Source organism: Octopus sinensis, linkage group LG12 (assembly GCF_006345805.1).
Source record: "Octopus sinensis linkage group LG12, ASM634580v1, whole genome shotgun sequence".
Lineage (NCBI taxonomy): Eukaryota > Metazoa > Mollusca > Cephalopoda > Octopoda > Octopodidae > Octopus > Octopus sinensis.
The window spans coordinates 22,474,041-22,484,040 of record NC_043008.1 but is presented as its reverse complement, the minus strand read 5'-3'; the positions used below and the strand labels follow the sequence as shown (position 1 = coordinate 22,484,040).

General features: G+C 38.6%; 1 protein-coding gene across 1 annotated transcript; it reads left to right on the top strand.

The window, feature by feature from the left end:
* Positions 1 to 392: 392 nt before the first annotated feature.
* LOC115217829 (craniofacial development protein 2-like) lies at positions 393 to 1,865 on the top strand. The gene has a single exon (XM_029787512.1). It carries the CDS (start codon positions 393 to 395, stop codon positions 1,863 to 1,865), a length of 1,473 nt encoding a protein of 490 aa, XP_029643372.1.
* The last annotated feature ends 8,135 nt before the right edge of the window (positions 1,866 to 10,000 follow it).

Sequence of the window (10,000 nt, the reverse complement as noted above, 5' to 3'; positions counted from 1 at the left end):
ATGGATCCTTTTCCCTCTTTCGCCATGGTTTGGATGGCACGGGCAGGAGGGGCTCATCATCCATGGTTGGCAACCGGCCTAGGAGAGGGTAACTCTGACTTCAAACCTACTGCCCGAGGATCTCGCTGTCACCATCCCAGCATGCTAGGCCATGGCAGATGAACCTTGTGCTTAAAGGGTGGGGCCAGTTTGTGTGTACTGCACTTCACTTTAAAACTCCCCAGTGCAGACCAAAGGACACGCCCATGTTCTATGACCAACCATTCCAAAAGCTCTGCTGCGATGGGAATGGGGCGAAAGCGGCAGGTGGAAGATTTCTCTCGAAGCCGCAGTCTGGATCCTACGTGTAGGTGGCTCAGGACTTTGGTCACCTGGTTGACGACCCGGAGGCGATGACACCCCTCAGCAGCATCCTGAGCAACCAAGCAGCCCTATTTAGAGAGAGCACTGCCTGCTTCACATGGAGAGGGGTAGTAGAAAAGGTTCACCTAAACAAAGTTCATCTCCTCTATACCCAGTTGGCTAGCAGTGGTCAACGGGCATCTTCAGAGTGGCTAAACAAACATGGAAACAAGACCGAAAAATGTAAGCAGGACTTGAAAGTTGCCTGCTGGAATGTCAGGACCAAGCTTGACAAGGCTGACAGCAGCTGTCCAGAACATTGTTCGGCTCTCATAGCTCATGAACTCTCCTGTCTCAATATTGACATAGCAGCTCTCAGCGAGGTCCACTTCACTGACGAGGGCAGCCTCAAAAAATGCGGCGCTGGCTACACCCTCTTCTGGTCTGGGAAACCATCATCTGGAAGACGCCTGTCGGGTGTAGGACTCATGGTGAGGAATTCGATCACATCCAAACTGGAAACGTTACCCACGGGCTACTCGGACCGCATCATATCCATGCGCCTACCACTGGAGAGCAAACAACATCTCACTCTCTTCAGTGTTTATGCTCCAACACTACTGGCAGATCCTGCGGACAAAGACAGCTTCTATTCTGATCTGCGCAGACCCTTGAACAACACCCCTGCAAACGACAAGGTCCTGATCCTTGGAAACTTCAATGCAAGAGTTGGGAGAGACTCTGAGGCTTGGAAAGAAATCCTTGGAAGAAACGGCGTTGGTAGCTGTGATGACAACAGGCACCTCCTGCTCGAGTTCTGTACAGAGCACCAACTTGCTATTATCAACACAATCTTCCAACTGAAAGACCATCTGAAAACATCTTGGATGCATCCTCAGTCCAAACATTGGCTTCTACTTGACTATGTGCTTGAATGCCAGTGGGACCTGAAAGATGTTCTACACACAAGAGTGATGCCCAGTGCAGAGTGCCACACCAATCACCGCCTTGTCTGCTGCAAGCTCAAACTGCAGCTCAAACCCAAACCCAAGAAGAAAGGTAACCCAATAAAGAAACTCAATGTCAGCAGCCTGTGCCGGGAGGAAGTGAAAGTCAAGTTCCAAGCAGATCTGCAGCAAAAGCTGGACAAATCCCCTTGCACTAATGACACCACCCCAGATATCTTGTGGGAGAACCTGAAATCAGCCATCCTTAAGACATCTGAGGAAGTTCTTGGGCACACAAAGAAGAAAAACAATGACTGGTTCCATGATAATGACAAGGAGATCCAGGAATTACAAGCAAGGAAGAGGGCAGCTCCTCAGGCCCACCTTGCACAACCAGCCTGTCCTGTAAAGAAATCTACCTTTCGACGTGCATGCAGCACCCTACAGTGTAAACTCAGAGAAATACCGAATAAGTGGTTGGACCACCTGGTGTGGAGAACCCAGCTGTGCGGTGACCTCGGAAACTATAGAGACTTCTATGAGGCTCTGAAAGCAGTGTATGGCCCCACCCACTAGGTCCAGAGTCTCCTGCGTAGTTCAGATGGACAGGACCTCTGATAACACTTCCATCCTCGCTCATTGGCCCTAGCTCACTGACCCTAGCACTTCCAAAGCCTCTTCAGTGCTAACCATACCATACAGGATGCTGCCATCCATCGCATTCCTCAACTTCCACTCAAAGAGGAGCTCGACGAACCACCCACCCTTGAAAAGATGACTGAAGCCATAGGACAACTCAAGAGTCACAGAGCAGCAGGAGTTGACGGCATCCCACCAGAAAGCTGGAAGAATGGAGGTCCGACGCTCCATGACAAGCTCCATGATTTTCTTGTCTGCTGCTGGGAGCAGAGCAAGCTGCCACAGGATCTTTGCAATACCGTCATCATAACCCTGTACAAGAACAAGGGTGAAAAGTCTGACTGCTCCAACTACAGGGGAATCACCCTACTCTCCATCGCTGGCAAAGTACTTGCTGGGATCCTGCTCCACAGGCTTGTACCAACCATTGCTGAAGAAAACATCTCCAAAAGCCAGTGTGGCTTCAGAACCAACAGAGGCACAATGGATAAGGTGTTCGCCCTCTGCCAATTTCAGGAGAAGTGCCAAGAACAAAACAGGGTACTTGATGCTACTTTTGTCAACCCCACAAAAGCATTTGACACAGTGAGCAGGACGAGACTATGGCTCATCCTGGAACGACTTGGTTGTCCCACCAAGTTTCTACAGATGTTGGTCCAGCTATATGAGAACCAGTGTGGCCAGATCAGACTCAATGATGACCTGTTGGAGCCCTTCCCCATCTCTAATAGCGTGAAGCAGAGTTGTGTCTTGTCACTGACTCTCTTCAGCATCTTCTTCAGCATGATGCTCATGCATGCAACTGAAGATCTGGAAGATGGGGATGGGGTGTATGTCAAGTACCATCTGGATGTCAGCCTCTTCAATCTATGGTGCCTTCAAGCCCACACCAAGACCCAGGAGAGGCTGATCCAAGACCTTCTCTTTGCGGACGATGCTGCTCTTGTTGCCCAAACAGAGCAGGCTCTGCAGCACACCACGTCCTGCTTTGCAGACACCTCGCGGTTCTTTGGCCTAGCGGTCAGCCTCAAGAAGACGGAGGTACTTCACCAGCCTGCACTCCAAGAGGTATACCTATTTCTTTATTACCCACAAGGGGCTAAACACAGAGGGGACAAACAAGGACAGACATAGGTATTAAGTCGATTACATCGACCCCAGTGCGTAACTGGTACTTAACTTATCGACCCCGAAAGGATGAAAGGCAAAGTCGACCTCAGCGGAATTTGAACTCACAACGTAACTCAGATGAAATACCGCTAAGCATCTCGCCCGGCGTGCTAACGTTTCTGCCAGCTCGCCGCCTTAGAGGTATACCACCAAGAGGTATACCACCCACCCCACATCACTCTTTGTGGTACTGAACTGAAATCAACACAGCAGTTCACATACCTGGGCTGCATCATCTCATCTGATGCAGGCATCAACAAAGAAATTGACAATAGACTCTCTAAGGCAAATAGCTCCTTTGGAAGATTGTACAAACATGTTTGGCACAATAATAACCTGAAGAACAAGACAAGGATCAGCATCTACAGTGTTGTGCTCAAGAACACAACACACCACTCTGTCTGGGAATTGAACATGTGATCTGACAATCACGAGTGCAACACCCTAACCACTGGGCCACACATCTTCACAGATTATAACATACACAAGTAAAAATACACAAATTTTCAAACATTTAATCTTATGCCAAGTACTAGTGACTATAACTGTACATTTTCCAACTGAATATAGCTCAGGCATACATGACAAATGGTGAATGAGATCAGCTCTTCAATTCCAGCTTTGAATTCTCTTTGGCAACTTAATTTGGAAGACAGCAGACAACTTGTCCGTATTGATTTATAATTTATGAACATTAAAAGTGAGCAACAGCAGGAAGAAATTCTGAAATAATGATTTAAATTTATAAACATAATGGCATCATTGATCAAGAGATATCTTTCTCATGCCCTCTTATGCTCTCTCTCTCTCTCTCTCTCTCAATCTCTCAGTCTCACACGCATATATATATATATGCATATATATATATGTGTGTGTGTATAAAAAATACATACATACATACATACATACATACACACACACACACACACACACATATATATATATATATATATTATATATATATATATACACATACATATATATACACACATAAATATATAGATATACATAGATATGTGTATATATATATGTGTGTGAGTGTGTATAAAAAAGTATATATGTATAGATATACATACATATATATAAATATATGCACGCATATATATATATGCATACGCACATACATATATATAAGTATTATATATATATATAAATGCTTATGTATATGTATAATCATGTGCATATATATGTACAGGTGTCTATGTATGAATGTATATATATATATATATATATATATATAAATGAATGTATATGTATAATCATGCACATATATATGTACATGTATCTATGTATGAATATATATATTTGTACACGTATATAAATGTATATAGATATATGATTATGCACACACACACACACACACACACACACACGTATTTGAATTTGTTGTAATATCAAAAACAGCCACTACCAAAGAATGGAGACAAAAATTACTGAGAATTACTATTTAATATTTTTAACGATTCGTTATAAACCACAGCATATTTCATGATAGAATCAGACGAGTGAGGCATGCAGCAGTTTGTAACGAATTATTAAAATGAATTGAATATATAAATAAATAAATATACATTTATGCGCATCCATATATATATATATATTATATATATATATAAAACTCTAGTTGTGTGAGTGTCTGTCCCCTTCGATTTAGATTCCTAACTACTCCCACAGTTTAACCAAATTCGGGTATCTTATAGTCGTGATTCATATTGAGCCCGTCTGACTATTAGCGCACGTCAACGATGAGTCTACGATTTTAAAAATAATTTAACATCATTTTTCATTCCATTTTAATGCATAAAATGCATCGTGTGTCGATGGCGGCGGAGTTGGCGTCCACGCTCACAGCTGCACCTGTTTGCTTCTCCCCCTTCCCTCCCTCGTGAAGCTGTGGGGAAGGGAGTGTAAAGAAATCAACGTCGTAATGCGTTGTGAAGGAAACCAGCGTTCTTTTAGAACAACGACTTCATGGCTTGAAGACACCAAAACAAAAATGGCTAAGAAAGCCCGAATTTATAAGGGAAGTAACTCTCTAAAAATGCTTATATAGTTATTTCCCTTACAAACCCGAGCAACGCCGGGCGATACTGCTAGTATATATATATATATATATATATATACAGGAGTGGCTGTGTGGTAAGTAGCTTGCTTACCAACCACATGGTTCCGGGTTCAGTCCCATTGCGTGGCATCTTGGGCAAGTGTCTTCTGCTATAGCCTCGGGCCGACCAATGCCTTGTGAGTGGATTTGGTAGACGGAAACTCAAAGAAGCCTGTCGTATATATGTATATATATATATGTGTATGTGTGTGTATATGTTTGTGTGTTTGTCCCCCTAGTATTGCTTGACAACCGATGCTGGTGTGTTTACGTCCCCGTCACTTAGCGGTTCGGCAAAAGAGACCGATAGAATAAGTACTGGGCTTACAAAGAATAAGTCCCGGGGTCGATTTGCTCGACTAAAGGCGGTGCTCCAGCATGGCCGGAGTCAAATGACTAAAACAAGTAAAAGAGTATACATATACACACGCACGCACATATATATATATGTATATGTATATACACATATGTGTGGAGGCACGTGGCTTAGTGTTTAGGGTGTCAGCATCATGATCGTAAGATTGTGGTTTCGATTCCTGGACTTGGAGTTGTGTGTGTTTATTGAGCGAAAACACCTAAAGCTCCATGAGGCTCCGGTAGGGGGCGGTGGCGACTCCTGTTGTACTCTTTCACCCCAACTTACTCTCACTCTTTCTTCCTGTTTCTTGAGTAACGCTGGTGTCCCGTCCAGCTGGGGGGAACACATACGCCACAGAAACCAGGAAACCAGGCCCATGAGCCTGGCTAGGCTTGAAAAGGGCAACCTTTTTTTTTGTAGCCATGCTGGAGCACCACCTTTAGTCAAACAAATCAACCTCAGGACTTAACCTTTGTAAGCTTAGTATTTATTCTGTCAGTCTCTTTTGCCAAACCACTCAGTTACAGGGACATAAGCACACCAACATCAGTTGTAAAGTAATGGTGGGGTTGGTGGAAACACAGACACACAACACACACACACACACACACACACACACACGAACATACACATATATACGATGGGTCTCTTTCAGTTTCTGTCTACCAAATCCACTCAGCTGGGAGAGGAAATGAGTAGAATGGCTGCAAGGGACATTCCCATAAGGGTGGATGGCTGTGGTTTTACTTAGCTTGATGCCTTTTCTCAAGCACAGCAAATTACAAGTCTCGATCCCTTGTAATTTCAGTGAGGCTCAACATCTGGAAATCCTTTGTCATCTCTTTGTCTACCCTTCAACATGTTCCCTTCACAATTACAGATTGGCCCTTTTTGAGGCTCAACATCTGGAGATCCTTTGTCATCACTTTGTCTACCCTTCAACATGTTCCCTTCGCAATTAGAGATTGGCTTTTTTTGAGGCTCAACATCTGGAGATCCTTTGTCATCACTTTGTCTACCCTCCAACATGTTCCCTACACAATTAGAGATTGGCCCTTTTTTGATGCAGCTGTTCTCCATCCATATCCCCCTGACCGTACCAGGTCAGTCTTCTCTCTTGCTAAAGAGTTAAGTGTTAAACAACATTCACTATGGAATGAAACTGAAAACTTAAAGCGACAAGAAAAAGAATGAGATGAGACAATGTGGGCAAAACATGAGTAAACAAAGAAATGAAACAAGAGGAAGCCTAAGAGAAGACCAATGGATACATAGGAGCCATTGTGACTGACATTGAATGTGGAGGATGTTGTACAGAATCAAGAGGAAAGCTGATAGATAGATAGATGAAGCATTTGTGGTGGACTGTGAGCCAATCATATAGAAGAGTATATATTGAGAACTGATCTATGAGTTAGCATGGTAACCACCAGGATTATGTATCCCTCAAAACCATTTTTGGAAATATATATATATATATATGTATGTATGTATGTATGTATGTATATATATATATATATATATAAAGTTAATCCAAACAAGAAAGCACAAAAAAACACAACAATGCGAGGACGTGGAACAAATATAGTATTATTGGACACTCAGGAAAGAAGGAAAGAAGGCGGGTTTAACGTTTCGAGCGGAGCTCTTCGTCGGAAACATAGGAGAAGGAAAGATCCAGAGAAGGGAAGACAGAGGACAAAAAAAATCGCCAACGGTACACACGAGGTCACATTTTGAAAGACCGGAAGGAAATACATATACATATACATACACGTATACATATATAGTTGAAATTTATGGTAAAACAAAAGATGAAGACAGGCGTATGAACAACAAACAAGTGTATTAGTTTGACACTCGGGAAAATGAAAAGGTCTTTTATGTTTCAAGCCTATGCTCTTCAGCAGAAAGGAATAAGAGGAAATAAAGTGAGAGAGAATGAAAAAACATGTAGATTTCAATGGTCCAGCATTCTCTCTCAGTTTATTATCTCTTATTCCGTTCTGTTGAAGAGCGTAGGCTCAAAATGTAAAAGTCTTTTTCATTTTTCCGCGCATCAAACTAATACACTTTTCTTTGCCTTTTGTTTTTCTATAAATTTCAACTATATATTATGTGCTCACATGACTTCCCCAGTTTGATCCTGCCTGAACTTCCTACACTTTAAGCTTGTATTTCTGAACCACTTCCTGAACTTTCAGCACCTCTCCTCATCGACATACAAGCACTCTATTCAGATTACCACTGGATCTACTGACTCTACTTTCAAGGATTTCATAGGATTTTTTGTTGTGTATATATATATATATTACATATTAGAAAAAAACCCACCTTTTATCAATTCAAATTGAATAATTAAATTACACCATCTAGAAAATTACATATAATAGAAAAGTTAAAATTAAAATAACGATTAAAAAGTAAAGATTAAGTAAATTACAAGAATAATATAATGTATAAAATTTACTTAATATTTACTTTTTAATTGTTATTTTAATTTTAACTTTTCTATTATATGTAATTTTCTAGATGGTGTAATTTAATTATTCATTTTGAATTGATAAAAGGTGGTTTTTTTTTCTAATATTTTTATTATATTATATTGTGTGGAATTGATTTAGTATTTCTAAATTGAATTCTTTTGCCTTGTAAGTTTGGATTTATTCCCTCAAATAATAATTATTATATATATATATATATATATATATATATATATATAATATATATATATATACAATAATAATAATAATAATAGGACAACAAAAGAATGAGATACCTCGATATTACTAAATAGAGGAATTTATCTATAAATATGATATGTGACAATTAGGTGATTGTCAACCAACTGTCACATATTATATATATATATATATATATATTACACTGGAGTAAACACATAAAAGTGAAACAAGGTGGAAAAAAGAGCACTCAAATACCAGAGGTAGAGTAATTGGCTTTATTTAAAAGCAGCAGAAATATAACAAAAGCTATTACTCAGAGTTTTATGTTCTCGTTTGTCGGACAGTTTTGTTAAAAATTTATTTTCTCTTAACAAAACTGTCCGACGAACGGGAACGTGAAACCCTGAGTAACAGCTTTTGTTATATTTCTGCTGCTTTTAAATAAAGTATATAGATATATATGTATAATATATAGTTGAAATTATATGCATATATATATATATATTTAAGTAGGTGAATGAATTATCCTATGTTTATCGTCAGCATGGATAATTCGTTTAATCGAAACCTGGGTAGCAAATAAAAATATGCTGTCTTCGAAACATATGTTGAGAGTAAAGGAATTTTGTTAAATCTTCATTCGACCCCATTCTTTCATTCATTTATATATATATATATATATATATATATATATTATATATGATATATATGTATGTATATGGTAATGAAAGACAGACGATGGAATATATGAGAATTTATTATTAATCACGACAATTGTTTCAACACATTTAGCATGTGTGTATAAATACATATTTGTACACACAAATACAATATATAACACTGACTAAGCAATATGGCTTGTATTTACATTTGTACTCACTGACATTGCGAAACAGATACACACGCACACATATATACATATATATACATACATAGGAAATATAGCAAAAGCTATCCCACCCATCACGGACACATGTATACACACATATACATAAATACATATGAACATCCGTTTATACATTATGAAGTTTAGTGAAACCTCAAACTTCACAAGTTCATTTGTATTTGTATATACATTCATACATACATACATACATACATACATACATACATACATACATACATACATACATACATACATGCACACACACACACACGCGCACACACACACACATCTTAGAGTGTGCTTCTTTCAGATTTATGTTTTTTACAAATGATATCTATGTATGTATGCATGTATGTATCTATCAATATATATAATATATATAGATATATATATATATACATATCTATCTATCTATCTATCTATATTATCTATATATATATATATATAATACATAGATACAATATATAACATATATAATAACATATATATATATATATATATATATATATATATATATATAGGTATGTATATACCATGTATATTATATATATGTATCTCTCTCTCTCTTCTCTCTATATATATATATTATATAAATATGTACTGGTATACATATATACATACATACAAACATAAATATATATATATATATATATATATATTATATATATATATGTAGGCATTATGTGTGTCGGTACCTGAAGCACACAAGGAATTTAATACCGAAAGGAGAAAGATAAAGAAGTGATTCAAATCATTACATTAGTTTGATATGTTTGGAAAATAAAGGAAAGAAAAAAACAAAAAAAAAGGAATGAAAAATAAAATAAAATAAAAATACAAAAGGAACCGAATTCTTCTTTTCCCAATGGG

Bases quoted from the DNA above. Each gene is read 5' to 3' on its own strand.
- LOC115217829 (XM_029787512.1), top strand. From the start codon at position 393: ATGACACCCCTCAGCAGCATCCTGAGCAACCAAGCAGCCCTATTTAGA.